At 42.5% G+C, this 20205-nt stretch overlaps 2 protein-coding genes and 1 pseudogene across 7 annotated transcripts; all 3 read right to left on the bottom strand.

Annotated features, from left to right (window-relative positions):
- Positions 1-267: 267 nt before the first annotated feature.
- On the bottom strand, positions 268-2442 carry Tceal8 (transcription elongation factor A like 8). 3 transcript variants are annotated; one of them, XM_090325580.1, is made up of 3 exons: positions 2347-2442; positions 1828-1896; positions 268-1229 (listed from the first exon to the last, which is right to left on the bottom strand). In XM_090325580.1, the coding sequence occupies exon 3, from the start codon at positions 1188-1190 to the stop codon at positions 837-839; it is 354 nt and encodes a 117-aa protein (XP_090181706.1). In that variant the 5' UTR covers positions 1191-1229; positions 1828-1896; positions 2347-2442; the 3' UTR covers positions 268-836. The 3 variants fall into 3 exon arrangements, with proteins under 3 accessions (XP_090181706.1, XP_090181707.1, XP_090181708.1); XM_090325581.1 differs by lacking the exon at positions 1828-1896 and having other exon boundaries at positions 2347-2440; XM_090325582.1 differs by lacking the exons at positions 1828-1896; positions 2347-2442 and adding an exon at positions 1670-1814.
- Positions 2443-14582: 12140 nt separating this feature from the next.
- LOC150041258 (putative palmitoyltransferase ZDHHC24 pseudogene) lies at positions 14583-14972 on the bottom strand (annotated as a pseudogene).
- Positions 14973-17122: 2150 nt separating this feature from the next.
- On the bottom strand, positions 17123-20205 carry Tceal5 (transcription elongation factor A like 5). 4 transcript variants are annotated; one of them, XM_090327265.1, is made up of 3 exons: positions 20103-20205; positions 18813-18880; positions 17123-17936 (listed from the first exon to the last, which is right to left on the bottom strand). In XM_090327265.1, exons 1-3 carry the CDS (start codon positions 20188-20190, stop codon positions 17361-17363), a joined length of 732 nt encoding a protein of 243 aa, XP_090183391.1. In that variant the 5' UTR covers positions 20191-20205; the 3' UTR covers positions 17123-17360. The 4 variants fall into 4 exon arrangements, with proteins under 4 accessions (XP_090183391.1, XP_090183395.1, XP_090183392.1 ...); XM_090327269.1 differs by having other exon boundaries at positions 20099-20184; XM_090327266.1 differs by having other exon boundaries at positions 17123-17941; positions 20099-20184.

The raw sequence follows: 20205 nt of genomic DNA on the forward strand, positions 1-20205 counted from the left end.
AGGCAGCTGTGCCTGGTAGGCCTGGCAGGGCTCAGGGGGAAACATAGCTGGGTTCAATATCAAAGGACAGGCCCAGAAGCCCCCACCTCTGCCCACTGGGCATGTTCCTGAGCACAGAGTCATTCGCATCAGGTCCTTCCTTGAACAAAAATCTGGTAGTTCTACAGCATATTGGGCTTCTGTATACACCAGTGGAACAAGGTCGCCTCACAGCAGTTCTACTAGGCAATTTTCCCATGAAATAACTGAGTCTTAAGCAAGTTATATATAATGATTGCCAGTTTTATTCCTCAGGCTAAGAGATCCAGAGGTAATTTGAGGTTTACATTTCTTTCATCAAAAGTTTAATTGCCCCCACTTCCCTTACAAGCTGGTAGCCAATGCATTTTTTAAACTCTTGCTTATATAAAAAAAACTCCATTCTTTGTGTGCAAGACACGTGTTCATTAAAAAAATACACATAAGCAAAAGGCAAAACATAAACATCACACAGAAATAAGCACGGTTATGTTTCTGAGATACATATGTGCACATGTATGCACACAATTTGGAATTATATCTTGCATATGTATGTGGGCACTAAATATGCTGTATTGTAACCTGTTAGAATTTACTATACAATATGGAATGGCGATTTCCATGCATGTATATGAAACTTTCCAACAGCAAAATCAATCTAGAAAATGGGTCAAAATCCAAAATCCAATGAGATGCTTGTAACATGAAAACTACTTAACACAAAATACCATCAGGTAAGAAAAGGAGAGTCAAAGATACATCAAAGAACGCTTAACAGAAAGAAAGCAGCCACATTTCAATGCAGGAGGAGAACAAAATTAAGGCCTAAAGCATACAGGATAAGGACGGCTGCGAGAATGTCTTTGCTTCCAATGCATCATCACAAACTTGTTTCTTACTCTTCTTATCTCTTCCCTAAGCCTTTCCAACTCATCTACTCCTCTGATCATTTCTTCAGGGTCCAAATGCCTAACAGGTGTGTCTTCTTTAAATTCCTGGCTAGGCTGAGCCGGCCCTCCATGCAAGTTTCCTTGTGCCTCCTGGTTTACACCTTCCTCCAGAAGTTGAGGATTTCCTTCCACCTCTGGCAGTACATCTTGAGAAGGATGGTCTTCCTCTGCCTTTGGCATGTTCTGTGGTCTTCCTTCACTTGTTTCACAAGGTCTTTGCATGCTGAGTATGGTTATGATTGATTTTTTAACAAATATATTCTAGGCAATCAAGAAAACAAGAATGATATGGTGTCAAGGAAAGGGACTATTAAGCCTAGCTATTTCCCAGAATTACTGGCTTTTCACATTTAAGTCCGGAGGGGAAAAAGTTTTCCAAGTAGACCAAAAGCTGGTTTCTTGGGCACAACACTCCTCCAGTTCCACCCCTTCCTTCAGCTCCCAGCCCTCCCCTTCGGGCTCCACCTCCATCTTCTCTGCTCCAGCCCACCATTTTCCCAGCAGGCCCAGCTACAAGCCTCTCCCAGGACTGAAATGAGAGCAGCGCCGAAAACAATTAACCCTTCCCGCGCCTCAGGTCTCTAACACTCCCGCCGCACAGCGCTGATCCAAGCCAACCCTTACTCCAGTCGGTCACTCGGGAGGGTCAGGTGTCAATCCGCCCCCCAAACCTCCTTCTCATTAGTCTCCTTCCCACCCACCCCATTTCCGCTCCAGGCAGGGCTCCGGCCTTAGGCGGGCTCTTAATCCGGATGGGGAGGGGGCGGGGGCTGCCGAGACTCCGGGACTGTGTTTTGGTGTCTAGTTAGCTTCCTCTACCGCCGGGAGGCACCAGAAGCAATTGTACCCTGGCACTGACCGGTACAGATCCAGGGGTTTTCCACTCCCCCTCCTCACTTCGATCTTGTCGCCCCCAAAAGACCGAGTCCTGCAGACAGACAGGAGTACTTGGTGAACACACTACTATAAGGATTAAAGGGATCTTTTATAATAACAGGCCTTATTGGTTTAAAGTTTCCGGGAGTCTTCATCTTCCCTCCCTCCTTTTGTGGCCACCCCGCCCTCCTCCCGTGGCCACCGTTTCCCAGCCAGCAAGCACGGAATGATAGTCAAGTTTTTCCGCCCTATATTGTTTCTCTTCCCTCCTCTCTCTTTCTGTCCCTCTTTCTTTTTCTGCCCCTGCACGTTCCCCTCTTTTTCTGTCTTAGGATCCTCAATTAGCTACCCTTCTTCCTCTCAATCCCAGACAAAACATTCCAAAATGTTCTGCACAAAATAGGGAGTTTGGCAAAACATTAGTGTAGTAAAAGCGTGCCTCTACCCGAAGCTGGGTTTCACTTCTTCACCTCCACCCCACCTGCTCGAAGTCAGTGCTCACCCTTCACTGCCTGAAAGAATCCGGAGCACTTTTCTCCTCCTGCAAAAGGAACTGCCACTGGGAAACAGGGCCTGGACTGTAAGGATTTCTGCACACGTCGACTCTTGGTCACGTGAGGGACACGTCATCAATGAGCTTGAATCCTCGCTGGCCCCTCCCAATAACACTGCAGCCCACCACTACCCTCCCTCCACTTGATACTGTCAATCTTTTCATATTTGCCAATCGGAAAAAAATAAAAATTATATCATCACCCTGTCTATTTCCTTTTCTCAGATTATCGGGAAAGATCAGGCTCTTAGGGTTAATCGACTAAGTTTTCTAATTTGCAGAATTGTCTACCAATATGTCCTTCTTTCCTCTTCCACAACCCTGCAGTCCACTATTTCCTCTGAAAGCCTGTCCAGGATTAAAATGAGTGCGGATGGTAGGTGACAGGAGGGGAGCTGGAAGAGAACCTAAAGGTATTTACCAGCCTTCTCAATAATCAGGATATTTAAAAAGTGATGCCTTGATCTATATTTAACCCTGAACATAAAAGGCTTAGTTAAACTCATCTTTAAGACTTGACAAAAGTTTTCTAGTGGTTACAGATAAAATCACAGTAGTTACAACATCTAGAATTTTTTCTTTCTTTTCCTTTTTTTAACATTAGACTTAAAAATTCTTACTAAAACACTATCTTAATTTTTTTTGCCAGTCCTGGGCTTGGGCTCAGGGCTTGAGCACTGTCCTTGGATTTTCTCAAGGCTAGAGCTCTACCACTTGAGCCTCAGCACCACTTCCGGCTTTTTGCTATGTATGTGGGGTACCGAGGAATTGAATCCGGGTCTTCCTGCATGCTAGGCAAGCACTCTACCACTAGGCCAAACTCCCGGCCCCGACTATCTTAAATTTTTAACTCTAATATTTAGGAAGACATTGAGGCTTAGCTGTTCTATATAAGGACTCCACTTCTCTGGCTGAACTCAAGTTATCAAATATTAGATATCTGAGCAAAATCATTGATGACTACTAGTAAATCCTACTTACGTTTCAAATGCAGGCTTCAGACAGATCTTCAAAGTTCATTCTTAATAGAATCCAGTGTTTTTGCTAATCATATGAATCCGCAGAAAAGCCCAGTTTCTATGGAATGCTCATTTTTCACTGAAATTTTGTTGTTGAGAAATATATTTATAGGAAGACAGGTCTCATAATAAATCACTCAGGAAAAAAGGGAATTCCCTGTATGTTAACACTGATTGTGACACTTTTAAGCAAGTACATTTTTTCATTCACTCTTCATTCATTCATGACATACTTGAGAAACTCTGATGTCATTTGATGTGGTCCATTAAAAAAACTATCAACATGTGCAATTGGAAAGTAAAACATCATGCTGTCACACATGTGCACACACATACACACACACATTACAGAAACTCATCTTCGTAAAGCACAGAATCCATTGCTACCTTCAGGTGTGGTGGTTGACCGGACTGTTGATCTGGAGCTAGCTAGAGAGATATTAAAAGAAAGGGGAGTGTTTCTTATGTAGGGTGTCATAGCAAGATGCCTAAGCCAACAACAGAGCTCACACGACAAAAAAAGAAAGAAAATGTTGCAAGAATAAATATTTATTGTACCCTAATGTATTATAATGAATACATTAATAATTTATTCCTCAATTCATCGATAAACTTTCAATTATTTGAACAAAGTTTTACAGATAAAAATCTCAGCTGAGGATTGGAGTTCCATTTGAAGTCAGCACAGACAGGAGAGTCTGTAAGACTTATTGCCAATTTACCACTAACAGTGGAGCTGTAAGGGCTGAGAGCGTGGCCTTGTGTAGTGTGCTTGCCTAGCATGCATGAAACCCTGGGTTTGATTCCTTGTTATCACATACACAGAAAAGGCCAGAAGTGGTGATATAGCTCAAGTGCTAGAACACTAGCCTTGAGAGAGCCCAAGGACAGTGCCCAGGCCCTGAGTTCAAGCCCCAGGAGGGCCAAAATGTATAGCTGTGGTTCAAGTAATAGAGCATGAGCCTTGAGTGAAAAAAAACCAAACAAACAAAAATTAAGGGATAGTGCCAAGATCCAGAGTTCAAGTTCCACTACAGAAAGCAAAATCAAAATAAAATTAAACAAATATTTCCACTTTTAAAGATACTGCCATTTAATGGGGAGTGGGCTAGACACATGGGTCAAGTGATAATGTCAGATGAGCAAGTAAGCCAATCCAACTTTCAGCCTCACTGACAGTGTCTTATGTGTGCCTACTCCAGCCCTCTTATTCTTTTTTCTTCATATTTTCTTTCTACCAACAGATGTTCTCCTCTTCCTTCTAGATCCTGCTCCTATTCATTTTAAAGAATCTCTGAAGTCACCCCATCTGGCAGAGATCTTGTCCTTCTCTGTCACTGATACTCATAGCATATATAACCCTCCTATGGCCTTTATCTAAGATTATTGCCTCGTATTCTTCGTGCATGTGTGTGTGTGTGTGTGTGTGTGTGTGTGTGTGTGTGTGCTCACATGTGTGCTCGTGTGCATGCATGCCTGCCTACCTGCCTGTCTGCCTGTGTGCCTGTGTGGTGTGTGTTGGGGGAACCTAACCAAGAAGATGGTCACATGAGGATTGGGACTAGACATGCAGGATCTGCCTTCAATTCTTCTGCTTCTGAGTGACTGTTAGAAAGACTTGCTGGAACTGGGGATGTGCTTCCATGGTAGAGCCCTTCTAAGCATTCATGAAGCCTTGTGCTCATTTTCAGAACATGAAAAAAAAAAACAAGACAAGACAAAACAAAATACTTTGCCAAGCAGCACAGAGGAATAATTCCTGCCTGCACAAAAAGTATAGGAAAGTTTGGTTGTCCTCTCCTCATTTTGTTTACATATAGTCACTGCAGCCCCATTCATACATTATCGTGTTTGGGGCAGAGGGTATTGGCCCTGTTTTTCTAAATACTTAACCAAGCAATGTAGGCCTTCATTCATGCATGGGCAATCTCAGTGCATCAGTGTTGAGTCATTTATGCTTACAATCAAATTACTCACAAGGGATTTTTAGTATTTTAAGATACTAGCATTCTTTGAATGTAAAATCCATGTCTCTAAAAGGAAAAAAAACAGGCATGTATTAATTTTAATAATGAGAACTGGAGAGTAGGCACCATGGAACCTGAGCCAATTGATGCTTTTTGTTGTGTATCACAGACACTGGAGATTGTTCCAAAGCCTAAAGTACGCCAATGAAGAAGCAAGGAAGCTGGTTTTATTCTACTCAGGCATATTCAAAAAAAACTCTCAATCAACGCTATGATGTCCAGAGAATGTGTTCTGTATTCCTTTCTAAGTCATTTCTGTAATCTTTCATTCTGGTACACTATCTGATGTATCAGAATTCTGATACAGTTATATGCTCAATAGAGTATCCGATAATTCTATATAACATTATACATGATACAATTTTTTTGTATATTTCCTCATGACTGTTATATGTTGTAATCAACACATAACAGTTTTAATCAACACATAACAGTTGTACATATTTATGTGCTACAATGTCATGTTTCAATACTTGTATTCATAATGTATGAACCACATCAGGGTAATAATCATAATTGCTTCCAACATTTCTATTTCTTTTAGTTGGGGTCTCAAAAAATCTGTTCTTCCAGATATTTTGAAACATGTAAGTGATAATAACCAGTCTATGTTAGAGAAAATGAAACTCATTCTCCCAAATTATAACTTTGTATCTACTGATTATCCTCCCTTCAGCCTTCATTTTTCTTTCAAAACTCATTCCACAGAACTTGAAGAGAACATTCCCCTTTGTTACTTCTCTACCAGGCTGAAAGACTATCCAACCCAGTGTGACAAAATCTGCCCCAGATCCAAAGATTTATTACATAGTGCATATTCTAATGGCTTGCCTTTCAAATGATTTCACAGTGAAAGCAGATTCAGCAAATTCTAGTACTTTACACATATATTTTGGTGCAAATGGCACACAGAGCCTGGCCAGATTTATTCAGTGATTGTTTCTATTCTAGAAAGAACAAATTTCTACCATCCTTTTTATGAACATATTACTTGAGTAATGATATATTCTTCAGGTTTGGGTGTGCATGGATACATTTCACAAATTCAACAGAGTATTCACAGTAGCCATTGGCCACAATCAGGAAAGTAAAATTAACTTGCAGTACGATTTATATAATATTCATTATTTCTCCCCACATAACTTTTTGGACCACTGACTAAACTCACAATTAAATGCTGCACATATTTGTGGATGATAGTGGCAAGGAATTTTTTTAATTTTTATTGTAATTAATAAAAGGGTTACATGATATTTGCCAGATAGAAGGTGCATTAATTCACATATATTGATACCCTTGCACATGTCTTGGTCCCCATTACCCTCCCCTCCACCCCCCCATCTTGGTTTTCCCCCCCTCCCTATCCAATTTCAAATAACCAAATGCAAATAAATCCAATATATCAGATAACAAAGTGAGATACTGTAACAATATGAGATAACCAAGGGACAGGAATAGAGATGAGAGATAACATAGTACATTAAGGACAACAATCATTCATTATATGGCTTTTGTTTCAATATCCTGGAGGTCTTTTCAATTAGCTTCATACTATATGGCCTTATGTATCAAGGTTTTGCTCTATTGCAGATCTCTGCTAGGAGAGCCCAAGGTTTCTACTGATTATGACAAATGAGGGAAACCATTGAGCCTAAGTTCCTTTGAGTCTGGCTTACTTCACTTAATATGATTTTTTCTAAGACTTTCCATTTCCTAACAAATGGGGCGATGTCGTTTTTTCTGACAGCAGCATAGAATTCCATTGTGTACAAATACCACAACTTGTTGATCCACTCATCAACTGAGGGACATCTAGGTTGGTTCCAGATTTTTGCTATGGTGAATAATGCTGCAGTGAACATTGTTGTGGTAGTGGATTTTGTATGCCCTTGTTTCTGGATGATTGGGTAAATGTCAAGTAGTGGAATTGCTGGGTCATAAGGGAGCTCTGTGTTTAGCCTTTTGAGGCACTGCCACACTGCTTTCCATAGTGGTTGAACGAGTTTGCACTCCCACCAACAGTGTAGTAGGGATCCCTCCTGGCCACATCCCCTCCAGCATCTGTTGTTATTTGTTTTCCTGATCCTGGCCATTCTAACTGGAGTAAGGTGGAATCTTAAGAGTTGTTTTGAGTGGCAAGGACTTTTTTGATGATCCAAGTTGTAATACTAATAAATTTCTGTAAACTTGAAGTACTGTGTTGAAACCACTGCCATTTCAAATGCTCACACTTCAGTCTGCTTAGACTTTAATATGTAGCATTATGTTCAGTGTCCACGGCAGCAAGGTTCTTCAGATTGACTTGCTTATAGCTTGAGAATTGCATCTAGGTAGAGTATCCTGTTAGGTTGAAAGGGAGGCACACTACAGCCATGTCATATTTTGGGCCAGATATTTTTTTTCTGTTCCTGTTTCTGATGTTATACGGGAGAAAATATATTTGCTACAGGTTGAGTGCTTTAACAAATTAAATGTATAATGGAAAGAAATCCTTTCTGACTTTGAGTGTGTATTAGGTCCTCGTGCTACATGATCCTTTAGATCCTGTGTTGACCACATCCTAACATGTTCATCTTTGTCAGCCATGGGACTTGAACTCTGGGCTTGTTCACTGTCCCCGAGCTCTTCAGCTCAAGGCTAGTGCTCTATCACTTGAGCGGGAGCATCCCTTCTGATTTTCTGGTGGTTAATTGGAGATAGGAATCTCATGGACTATTGTGCCCCGGCTGGCTTTGAACCGAGATCCTCAGATCTCAGCCTCCTGAGTAATTAGGATTATAGACATGAGCCACTGACACCCGGCTTCATCTAGTTTTTTGATTTGCTGCTTTGTAACCATCACTGGTCTAGAAGTGCCAAAAAAGCAAAAAAAATGTTATGATCTATCCAAGGTATAAATACCAGCTTGATGGAAATAATTTTTATCTCTATAGGAGATGAAATAACTTAGCCATACTGTTCATTTTTTCAGATAAAACATAGTATCAATAATATACATGAAGTAAAATAAAATTATTTTAAAGCTATATTTTGAATGAAAAATGGCAGAACAATATAAATGTCCCCTGCTTGTGTGTGCACACATACACACATGCATTCGAGTAGTTTATTATTAGTACTTTATTTTAAACATTAATTTTTACTAGCAATTACTATATGCTGTGATCTGTCAAGTCTCCTCTTTGTCACTGAATAATGAATTACTTTAGTGACTCTTCAGTGTGTTTTGTCAACTAGTCAATCATTCATTCATTGACAGTTTTACTGTAGGATAATTAAGACTCAGCCTCATCCAGTTTTTAAGCTTTTTAATAGCTAAGTCTTACAGAATACGGACTCTACATCCAACATTGCTTAATAATGATCATATAAAAACTAAGAAGATACATTTTTGCCATGTTATTAACTAATGACTTTATTCAGATTTCACTAGGTTTTTCACTAATAGACATTTTCTGTTTCAAGTTTGAATCTAAGATACAGTGTTGCACTTTTCAGTTTTTTCCTTGTTTCCCATGACCTTGGGATATTTAAAAAGTCAGGTCTTTTGTAAAATTAAATATTTTTGCAAATCATCAACTTAAGTTTTTATCTTATGATTATACTGGATTATTGAGTTGAAAGACTTTCAGAGAATCAAAGTATTTTTATCATAATGTCACAATCCCATGATATCAACATGACTCTGTTATTGGTGATGATAATTTTGGCAAAATTGGGATTTGAACGCAGCACCCCTCACTTGAGAATTAGACACTCTCAGTATTCTTTCAACAGTGACATTAACTTTGATTATATGGTTAAGATTTCTTTACTTATAAAATCACTGAGGGTTTTTAAAATATTATTTTATTCGTTTATTTACTTATTGTTGGTTCTAGGGCCTGTACTTGGGGCTTATGCACTGTTTCTGGGCTTCTTTTGCTCAAAGCTAGCATTTTGCCACTTATTGTGTGATTAATTGGAGATAAGAATCACACAGACTTTCCTGCCCAGGCTGACTTCCAACTGCCTCCTGAGTAGCTAGGAATACAGGCATGTATCACCTGTGCCCGGTTGCTTTCTTGTTTTCTTTCTTTTGTGGAGAGTTTGGACTTTGAGCATGCTAGGTAAGCATTCTACCATTGAACTACAACCCTGACAAGAAGCAACTTGCTAAATTTGGTCAGAACAAATCAGGAGAAGTAAAATCTGTCCTATAAAAGAAAGTGTATTTTGGAATTTATATATTAGGTATATATTTTATATATATATTGGATATATATATTTAAGCAACTATAATAGTTAATACATATTTGGGGACAGATCATTTGAGACTATACAAATACCCTGTAGATTCTGCTTACAGTAATTGCTGCAGTAGTCTTTTAAGAAATTCAGTCCATAATGAATAAGTACTACCAGGGCCTATATTCAAAGAAACAAGAAAATCTAGTAGAAATGGATGACTTCTTAAATAAATATAGGCTACCGACACTGAACAACGATGAGGTAAACAAATTGAATGAACCAATCTCTTACAATGAAATTGTGGAAGCAATCAGGGAAATGCCAACCAAAAAGAGCCCAGGTCCAGACGGTTTCACTGCAGAATTCTACAAGACGTTTAAAGATGAAATAACACCTATACTCTTGAAACTCTTCCGAGAAATAGAAACAGAAGGAGCAATACTAAACTCATTTTATGAAGCTAATATTACTCTCATCCCCAAACCAGAGAAAGACCCAACAAAAAAAGAAACTACAGACATATCTCTCTAATGAACACAGACGCAAAACTCCTCAATAAAATATTAGCCAACAGAATCCAGAAACAAATTTAAAAAATCATACACTATGATAAAGTAGGCTTCATCCCACAGATGCAAGGCTGGTTTAACATTCACAAATCAATCAATGTAATACATCACATTAATAGAGCTAAGAATAAGAATCAGATGATAATTTCTCTGGACGTGTAGAAGGCATTTGACAAAATTAAACATCCATTCATGTTGAAAGCACTAGAAAAAATAGGAATAAGAGGTACATTCCTCAAAATAGTTAAAGCCATATATGAAAAACCTACAGCCAGTATTATACTAAATGGTGAAAGACTGGAACAATTCACCTTAAAATCAGGCACTAGACAGGGATGCCCACTCTCTCCACTTCTCTTCAATATAGTGCTGGAACCCTTAGCCAGAGTAATAAGGCAAGAAAATGACATCAAAGGGATCCACGTAGGGAAAGAACAAATTAAACTATCCTTATTCGCAGATGACATGATCCTCTACTTGAGTGACCCAACAAACTCCACTCCCAAACTTCTAGAATTAATAAACTACTTTAGCAAAGTGACAGGATACAAAATTAACCTTCAGAAGTCAGTAGCCTTCTTGTACACCAACAATACACAAACAGAAGGCCAAATCAAGAAAATGATCCCATTTACAATAGCCCCCAAAAGAATAAAATACTTAGGAATATACTTAACTAAAGATGTAAAGGAATTATTCAATGAAAACTACAAAAGCCTAATGAAAGAAATTAAAAAGGACACTAGGAAATGAAAAGACATCCCATGCTCATGGCTGGGGAGAACCAACATAGTGAAAATGGCCATACTGCCCAAATTGATATACAAGTTCAATGCAATCCCCATCAAAATCCCAAACACATTCTTTACTGAAATAGAGATATAATTCAAAGATTCATATGGAACAAGAAAAGATCTAGAATAGCCAAAACAATTCTAGGCAAAAAGAGCAATGCTGGTGGTATTACAATACCAGACTTCAAACTCTACTATAGAGCCATAATAACAAAAAACGCTTGGTATTGGCACAAAAACAGACCAGAAGATCAGTGGAACAGAATAGAAGACCCAGAAATAGAACCACATATCTATAGGCAACTTGCATTTGACAAAGGAGCCAAAGATATACAGTGGAACAAACACAGTCTATTCAATTATTGGTGCTGGCAAAACTGGGCAGCCACATGCAGAAAACTAAAAATTGACCCTAGCCTTTCGCCATGCACAAGCATTAACTCAAAGTGGATCAAAGACCTCAACGTCAGACTGGAAACCATGAAACTGCTACATGATAAAGTAGGAGAGACACTGGAACTACAAAAAGCGATCACCACACAGCAGGGAAATGCTCTGCCACTACAAGCAATCATTTGGTGGCATCTCATAGACATAATTACTGAGTGAAAAGGCAAGTCATTCATAGAATAAACTATTATTACTCTTATATAAAATTCAGACACTTCAAACAAGCACAAACAGAAACAGAAATAGGAGAAAGAATAAGACAGGAATATGGATTAGTGGTAGAGTGCTTGCCTAGCAGCACAAAGACCTGGGTTCAATTCCTTGGTACCATATACATAGAAAAAGCTAGGGTGGGGCTGTGGCTCAAATGGTAGGACAGAGCTCAGGCCCTGAGCTCACGCACACACACACACACACACACACACACACACACACACACACACACACACACACACACAAAAGCTGGGCGAGGTGACTCGTAATCCTAGCTACTGAGAAGGCTGAGATCTGAGGATCAAGGTTCAAAGCCAGCCTAGGCACAAAAGAACCTGAGACTGAGACTGTTATTTCCAATTAACCTCTAGAAAACAGGTAGTGGGGCTTGGCTCAAGGGCAGGGCAGTAGCATTGAGCTGAAGAGCTCCGGGACAATGCCCAGGCCCAGGAGTAGAATGGTATCTGCCTTGAGCTGATGAGCTCAGGGACAGTGCCCAGTTCAAGCCCCATGACCCACCCACAAAAAAAAAGAATAAGACAGGATAAGACAGGAAAGTGAAGGATAGGATACAACAGTCTTGTCAAGAAAATGATAATTTGGGAGGCTGGGAGTGTGGCCTAGTGGTAGAGTGCTTGCCTTGCATGCACAAAGACCTGCGTTCAATTCCTCGGTACCACATACATAGAAAAAAGCTGGAAGTGATGCTGAAGTTCTAGCCTTGAGAAAGTCCAAGGACAGTGCTCAGGCCCTGAGCTCAAGCCCAGGACTGGCAAAAAAAAAAGAAAAAGAAAATGGTAATTTGGGGGCCAGGAATGTAGCCTAATGGCAGAGTGCTTGCCTAGCATGTGTGAAGCCCTGGGTTTGATTCCCTGGAAATAAAGAAAAAGCTGGAAGTGGCTTAAGTGGCAGAGTGTTAACCTCGAGCAAAAAGTGTCCAAGGACAGTGCCCAGGCCCTAGGTTCAAGTCCCAGGACTGGCAAAAAGAACGAGAAAGAAAGAAAGAAAGAAAGAAAGAAAGAAAGAAAGAAAGAAAGAAAGAAAGAAAGAAAGAAAGAAAGAAAGAAAGAAAGAAAGAAAGAAAGAAAGAAAGAGAAAGAAAGAAAGAAAGAAAGAAAGAAAGAAAGAAAGAGAAAAAGAAAAAGTGGTAATTTTCTCAGATAAGAGGGTTTATAAGCACTCCTTCCCCCTTTATGTGACAGTGTTAGGGCTTGAACTCAGGGCCTTGTGCTCTTGCTTGGCTTCTTTGCTGGCCCTCTACCACTTGAACCACAGCTCAGTATCCTATATTCTGCTGCCTAGTTGAAGATGAGTCTCATGTACTTTTCTGCCTGCTCTGGCTTTGAACTTCGATCCTCAGAACCCAGTCTTTTAAGTAGCTAGGATTCCAGGCATGAGCCACTGGTGTTTGGCTTATAAGTGTTCTTTTGCATCTCCTCATGATAGTAAATAAAAAAAAATCATGGGAACATTTTCTAGAATGTGAAGTGACTCAGAGGAGGAAACAGGATGGATCTAGAAAGCGTTTATACCCAGTGCCAGGCACATGAAATTCCTAGTACCTTTTTTATTTTAATACAACAATAACAATAGAACATACCCAAAACAAAAACAAAAGAACAGAACACACCAATGACCTCTGAGAGTATGGGCAGAGTCTGTCAGAAAGGTGGACTCCTCTGAGAGGTTGGAGGGGACAAGTCTGCCATGTCATGGGGCAACCATACAACATTATGGACTTTCCACCTTCATTTCTAGTCCAGCCTCCTCATCCTCACCTCCTTCAGTACTGCTGACATCCAGAGCTTTTGTGCTTCTCCAAAAGCCTTCTATCTCATCCACTCTAGGTGGTGTCTGCAGGAGGGTAGCACATAGCACAAACTCTATAGATTTTCCAACCATTCCAAGGTTGGTGGAAGTACTGGTGGAATTCTTGAGTCTCTGGGAATCAAGGAGCCAATCTGCCATGTTTTGGGGTCTCTCCCTTTGGAAAGACATAAATTTGACTATTGATTCTCTGCTAAGAGTAGCACAAATGGTTTCAGAACCTTTGGATTACTGCTGTCCCCTATTTTTTTTCTTTCTTTAACTTCTCTACCAGTTTATTCAGTCTACGAGCAAGCAGAAACTACGGTGCCTTCCATATTTAGCTGCTTATGTAGTTCCATAAAACATTGAATGAACAGCTTCCAGAGAGCCAGTGATGCAGGCCTCCCCTGAGCGCTGGGCTTTACCTTTCACAGGTGCTTGAACATCCTCAGCCCACCGCTTTGTCCTCATTTTTCTCCTGCTCACCTTTGTGTGAAGACCTGGGTTCCAATCTTGCCTTATCTGTTTATTGTCCCATATTCTTGTCACCTACAGAGGCAGCATCTCTGACAACCACAGGAACAAAAAAACAGCACCCAAGACAACAAAAATCCAGCAGGCAGGAGGCTGAGACCTGAGGTTCAAAGTCAGCCTGGGCACTAAAGTCCGTGAGACTCTTCTCTCCAATTAGCCACTAGAAAACCGGAAGGGGTGCTGTGGCTCAAGGGGTAGGGTGGCAGACTTGAGGTGAAGTGCTCAGGGAGAGTATTTCAGGCCCAGAATCCAAGCCCCATGATCAGGAAAACAAAAACAAAAACCAGCAGAGATGGAGGGGTCCAAGAACCAGGTAGGTGCTTTATTAGCCTGGCAGAGGGGCAGCCAGACTGGTTGAGCAGACGCTTCTCTTGCCAAAGGGTAAGGGCCAGAGCCCTGGACATGGAAGCATTCCAGCTGGGCAGGAGCAAGGCCAAAGAAAGAAGCAGAGCTGCCCACTGCAGGTATCCAAGGCCAAGCTGGCTTCCCTTCCGTAGCGAGATGGGGCCAGAAATAAGTTATCAGCCCCCTCCTCCACTCTCCTCTGCCTCTTGCAGTTTTGGCTCCTCCTGGAGTCAAGAAGCCACAAGTCTCATGTCAGCTGTGGTCTGGAAGGTGATCCCATTCCCAGGCAATGGGGAGGCCAGGAAGGGCCAGAGCCAAATGAGGATCCAGCGGGGCCCCAGGGCTGCTTGCAGGTTGTGGCAGAGCCCCAGGTCATAGGAGTGCTGGCCCCGAGCCCACTCCCACGTGGTCTGCCCCCAAAGCAGCAGCATCCCGTGAAAGAGCAGCCCAGCCCCACACAGCAGCGCACCTGCCACGCACGTGTCCACCACAAAGGCCAGGGCAAACTGAGCCAGAGTGACTCTGCCTGTGAGCAACATAAGCCAGGGCAGCAGCAGGAGGGCAGCAGTGTGGAGGGCTGAGTGAGCCTGCAGCAGAGCTGACAGGGCAGGGCCCAGCAGCACTGAGACATGGAGCAGGACACCCCCAGCATGGAACAGCAGGCACAGGAGGGGTCGGTAGTTCCGGAAGCCCACACAGCGGCCCAGCAGTCGGCAGTGATGGTCCCGACGCAGGATGCAGACTGCCCACTGCGAGGTGGCACCTGGCTCTGGCACTGGTAGCAGTAACCAGCCCTGGCCCAGGCCGCGGCCGGCCAGCATCACGCCCCGGATGCTGGGGCGCAGGAAGAGCCCCACGTTGCCCAAAAGGGTAACCAGCTGGAACGCAGCCAAAGCGAGCTGCAAGGCCCGGGCCAGGGGTCCCAGCGGGGGCGGCCCGGGACCTAGCACCAGCACGTAGGCCAGCTCCAGGCCCACGGCAGCAGCCCACAGGCCAGTGAGCACGAGCGGCAGCCGAGCGGGAGCCCCCTCGGCTCTCCCAGCCGCCCAGGGGTGCCCCATCGTCCGGACCCATCCCTCACCTTTATTTTAAAGCAGTGTGTATCAATGTAACATAGATCATCTTTGCTTTTCCCCATCCTTTTCAGTGAGGTTATTGCAAACACCTGTTTAGAATGCGATGCATTTAGCACAGTATAATTTCCACTTTGGGCTTATCCTACAACTTCCTTTATATGTATTTTAATTGATATGAATCAAAAGTAACCCTTGCATTGTGTAGTTATATGGAATGTGACACATTCATAAAGTCATTCATCTACTACCAGAGTGACATACCGAAGAGCTCTGTCATCCTAAAATTTCCCTTTTGTGTCCCTTTTGTCACCATAGCTGACTTCTGTAATCACAGTATTTTTAATCTTCAAATGTTTCTTTTTTGATGATACTAGGGTTTGAACTCATAGGAAAATATGAACATTTTTATGAATGTTTTATATTTTCATAATGGGTACTGTGAAGACTGTGTTAAATTCAAAACCTAATCATTTTCTCTTTTTATTTGCCTGTCCTAGGGCTTTGAACTCAGGGCCTGGGCACTGTCCTTGGGCTTTTTCAAGGCTAACACTCTACCACTTGAGCCACAGCACCAGTTCTGACTTAATCTGTGTATGTGGTACCAAGAAATCAAACCGAGGGCTTCATGCTTGCTAGGCAAGCACTCTACCACTAGGCTATGCTCCTGACTCCACCTAGTCACATTCACAGGCAGCTTCTGTTGTCTGCTTGTTTCTTCATAAATGAGCCATTACTTTCTTGTTTCTCTGTATTCTGTTTGAAAGAGAAATTTTTAGATAATGCACTTTAGCTCTCTTGGCATTGTTTTCCCCACTCTGGGACTTGTTTAGTAATATTTATTACCCCCACTCTCCTGCTATGGGGAACCTCTTATGTTGTTTTTTATAGGAAAAAAATCTAGGGCATGTTAACAGTTTGTGTTTTTGCAACACTGTTTGTAATCGGGTTCTGAAAACAGCTGACTAGGAAGTGCCATTAATTTCTGATTGATTATTTCATTGTTTGTAACTGTAAATCTGGACATAGACTGGTAGATTTTCAGATTCATGTAATTAAAATTGGGCTCTTTTTCAGAGATGATTTTTTCCCAATCCTGGGCTTAAACTCAGGCCTGAGTGCAGTCTTGGGCTTTCTCAAGGCTAGATCTCTACTGCTAGAGCCCTCCGCACCATTTCTGGTTTTTTTTTTCTATGTATGTGGTTCTGAGGAATCGAACCTGGGTCTTCGTGCATGCTAGGCAAGAGTTCTGCCACTAGGCCAAACTCCCGGGCCCCAGAGATGATATTTAAGGTCAAAATTTGAGTTTTATTTTGGCCTCAGGAAGTCTCAGCCTTTGCTTTTTTATTTTCTTCAATGTCTTCACAAGCTAAAGGAATTTTGATTGCCTGCTACATAATGTTCTCCAAACTATTTTGTCTTTTATTCTTTCCTTTATGACAAGAGTAACTTTTTTTGTACTGCAATCTACCAAAGGGCACTGTATCGTAGATCCATACTCCCATTGTAATCTTTGAGAAAAAGAATAATCTCCCCTAGTCCCAACACACAAAGAAAACCATTATTTCTCTTGGATCTGCTTCATTGCAGAGTTTTCCTGTGTACGGATATGTTGTGTAAGTTTTTCCCCCCAAAATGGATGATACTGAATCTTTGGTTCTGTCATTTTCTTTATTATTATTTTACAATATACCATGAACATATTTTCGTGCACATGGGTGAAAATCCTGTACTAAAAGATGGAGAGCTGTACTTGGGTCAAAAGTCTGCTGGAGGACAGTGACACCTAAAGGACAGTTATCAGCATAGGTTAAAGCACATAGCCTGGCAAATGCCTGCCAGGGAAAGCAGGGCTGGGGAATATTCCCATCAAAGAAATCACAATTAAAGGCCAAGGACATTAAACAAACGGGACATCTTCTAAGTCCTTCTGGCCCCTTCCTCCACCCCTCATTCCCCGCACCCCCCGCTGGCCCCTGGGGGCGAATGCATCCTGTGCATCTCTTTGCATCCAGTGACATCCTCCCATTTTCTGTTTTTTCCTTAGCTCTTCCTGAGCCCTGGACATATCTGCACACTCTCTCATCATCTCAACACTGCTCAGATGCCTGTCCTGTAAGTCCCCCCGAGAGTCTTTGGGGGAGTCGTCCGTGCCGCGGTCGGTTTTTCTTTTGGCTTTCCGGGGCACATAGTCTTCGGCCGGACGCTTTTCGGCGGCGCGCGACTCGCTGGCTGTGGTGGCCTGGGGCTCCTCTTCCGACGACTTGCCCTGCTTTCCTGACTTGTCCTCATCCCGGGGGTGGCCCTCCTCCTCTGGCTCTCCCCCACCCTCCTGCTGGCCCTCGCGCGCCGCCTTCACCTTGGTATTAGACCTTTCCTCATCTGCATATCCTTCATCGCCCGCAGTTCCCTCATTTTCTGGTTTTCCTTCCTTTTCTTTGTAGAACTTTTCCATGTTAAGATTTTCCTTTTGGGCCTGTTCTTGGAGACAAAGAGAATACTATGTAAATATAGGAGTGAAATGTGGGCCCGAATAATGTTTTTTTTTTTCTTCTTGACTGCGAGTTGGCTTAGCAATGTCCTGCCTTCCATCTGCACTCCCCTCTTCTTTTCCTATTGGTGTGTGAACCAACTTTGGGGAAGTTCCCACAGATGCTTTCATCTACAGTTGAAGGAGTGTGTTGAGAAATTCATAGGAGCAGATCAATTTCTCAATTTGGCTCTGGTTTTGGCTATGCAGACAGCATTTTTAATGTGGTAGTCCTAACACACAACTACAGGAATTCTGGGATGTTTTATTTTCCCTTTCTAATAATTCTAAGGCTTCTAATGCTCAGCAGGAAGAGAACAAAAGCCAAGTATCAGTCTTTTTTTAGATTATCAGTCTTTTTTTCAGTCATGGGGCTTGAACTTGGCCTGGGGCTGTCCCTGAGCGCTTCAGCTCAAGACTAGCACTTCTACCATTTGAGCCACAGTGCCACTTCTGGTTTTCTGGTGGGTAATTGGAGATAAGTGTCTTGGACTTTTGTGCCTGGTGATCCTCAAATTTCAGCCCCCTGATCAGGTATGAGCCAGAGGTGCCTGCCTAGTTATCAGTCTTAAGAGCTACTATGATGTCCTCCAAGGACATCACAGAGGCCATAGTTCCTTTCTCTCCCTTTCCTTTTCCCAGTCCATCCTCACCAAGCATAAAGTACTCTATTCCCATAGAGTGTTGATGATGGTTAGGTCTCCTGACAGTGCAACAAGGAGGATTAGGGGAGTGATGGCATGCTGTGACTTCCCCAACTTCTGCTCTGGCTTACATCCTCTGACTGCCAGGGATTGTGATCATTCCCCTTCTCCCACTGACCTGCACTGGCACTGCAGGCCTTTCCTTTTCCTTTCTGGGATGATGTTCAGAACCACAAATGTGAAGACCTGGAGAGAGAAAAGAGACAGATGGTAAACGAATTCAGAAAGTAAATGACTGGCAAGAAGGGACACAGATTCTCTTTAGACTATTTCTCAACTTTTTCCAATTCTTATCACCCCCTTGCCCTGTCTCTAATGAATGGAAAAGAAACATTTCCTAAGTTTTTATGTTTCCAAATCCTCCTCCCAAATTATCCCTCACTTTTCTATCTCATTTTAGAGCACTGAAATGAATGGGGTTCAGGTCAGTGGTGTTCAGCAAGCAGACAGGTCCTGATGAACTCAGTTCTCTGCATTCTAACCTCCGCCACCCCTCCCTCCACACACTCCCGGGTACCCAAATAGAAAAAAATCCAGCATGTCTCTAAAGATGAAGATGATAGAGGCAGAAATGGCCAAAGCATTTGTGACACCTCTCCTTCCTCGCATATACAGAAAGACCAATTTTCCAACAATGCAAGAAACAAAATATTTCCAAACAGTGATGTTTTTGGTTCATGATACCTTCCTTCAGCCCTCTCTAGTTTGTAAGCCATTCCTACCTAGTAGAATCCCGGTCCTTAAACCTCTGTTCCCCTCCTTACAACATCCCCATCCTTGACCCTTTCATCCCATTTCTGGCTCCAAAATGGATGGAGGGTGAAGAAACAGATTCAGAGAACTCAGGCAGAGACCAGTTGCAGGATCTGTCTTCCACATCCAGGGGTCACCCCCTGCACTCATTTCCACAGCCCTGCAGGGAGGGGATTAGCTCCTTCTCATTCCCCTCTCAAGCTCTCCTCCTCCAACAGATGACAAGTAGCTCAATCACCGGCTTTCTAGGAGATCCCAAGCGGTACTTATCCTCTATCCCTGACCCCTGTCAACCTTCCCACAATCTTCCCACCAAGAACATGCCCTCCATTTCTTGCACCAACGAGGGTAGGCATCTGGAAAGAAACAGAGAGAATCTAGTCTTGAGTCTGCTTTGGTCTTTGCTTTCTGTCATTCTCCCCCCAGGAGTGTGCAGGCAGTGATGGATCTGCAGCTATCCTTTTCACATCTCCTTCTGCCAAAAGCCTACATTTCTCCAGGGAAATAAGATCTCTTCCCCCAATGCTCACACATAATTTTCTGCACCAAAACGAATAGGGAGAGGAAAGGGAATGGGATCCTAGAAACAGACGCGATCCTCAGTAGCCTCCGTCCTTTACCATCTCTATCTCACAGATCCCCAGTACTTACCCACCTGCAATTGCCTCACGGTGTCTCTCAGTCTCAAGTCTGCAGCTCTCTTCTACAGAAATAAGAAGCTGGTACCTGGAGGAGAGGGACATCTGCACACGGCAGCT

This window comes from Megascapheus bottae, chromosome X, assembly GCF_031878675.1.
Source record: "Megascapheus bottae isolate mThoBot1 chromosome X, mThoBot2.hap1, whole genome shotgun sequence".
Lineage (NCBI taxonomy): Eukaryota > Metazoa > Chordata > Mammalia > Rodentia > Geomyidae > Megascapheus > Megascapheus bottae.

Excerpts from the sequence above, each read along its gene's own strand:
- Tceal8 (XM_090325580.1), bottom strand. The coding sequence starts at position 1,190 with ATGCAAAGACCTTGTGAAACAAGTGAAGGAAGACCACAGAACATGCCA.
- Tceal5 (XM_090327265.1), bottom strand. The coding sequence starts at position 20,190 with ATGTCCCTCTCCTCCAGGTACCAGCTTCTTATTTCTGTAGAAGAGAGC. Across the intron at positions 18,881-20,102 it reads ACACCGTGAGGCAATTGCAG|GTCTTCACATTTGTGGTTCT; the intron begins GTGGGTAAGTAC and ends TTCTCTCTCCAG. Across the intron at positions 17,937-18,812 it reads GGCCTGCAGTGCCAGTGCAG|GCCCAAAAGGAAAATCTTAA; the intron begins GTCAGTGGGAGA and ends CTCCAAGAACAG.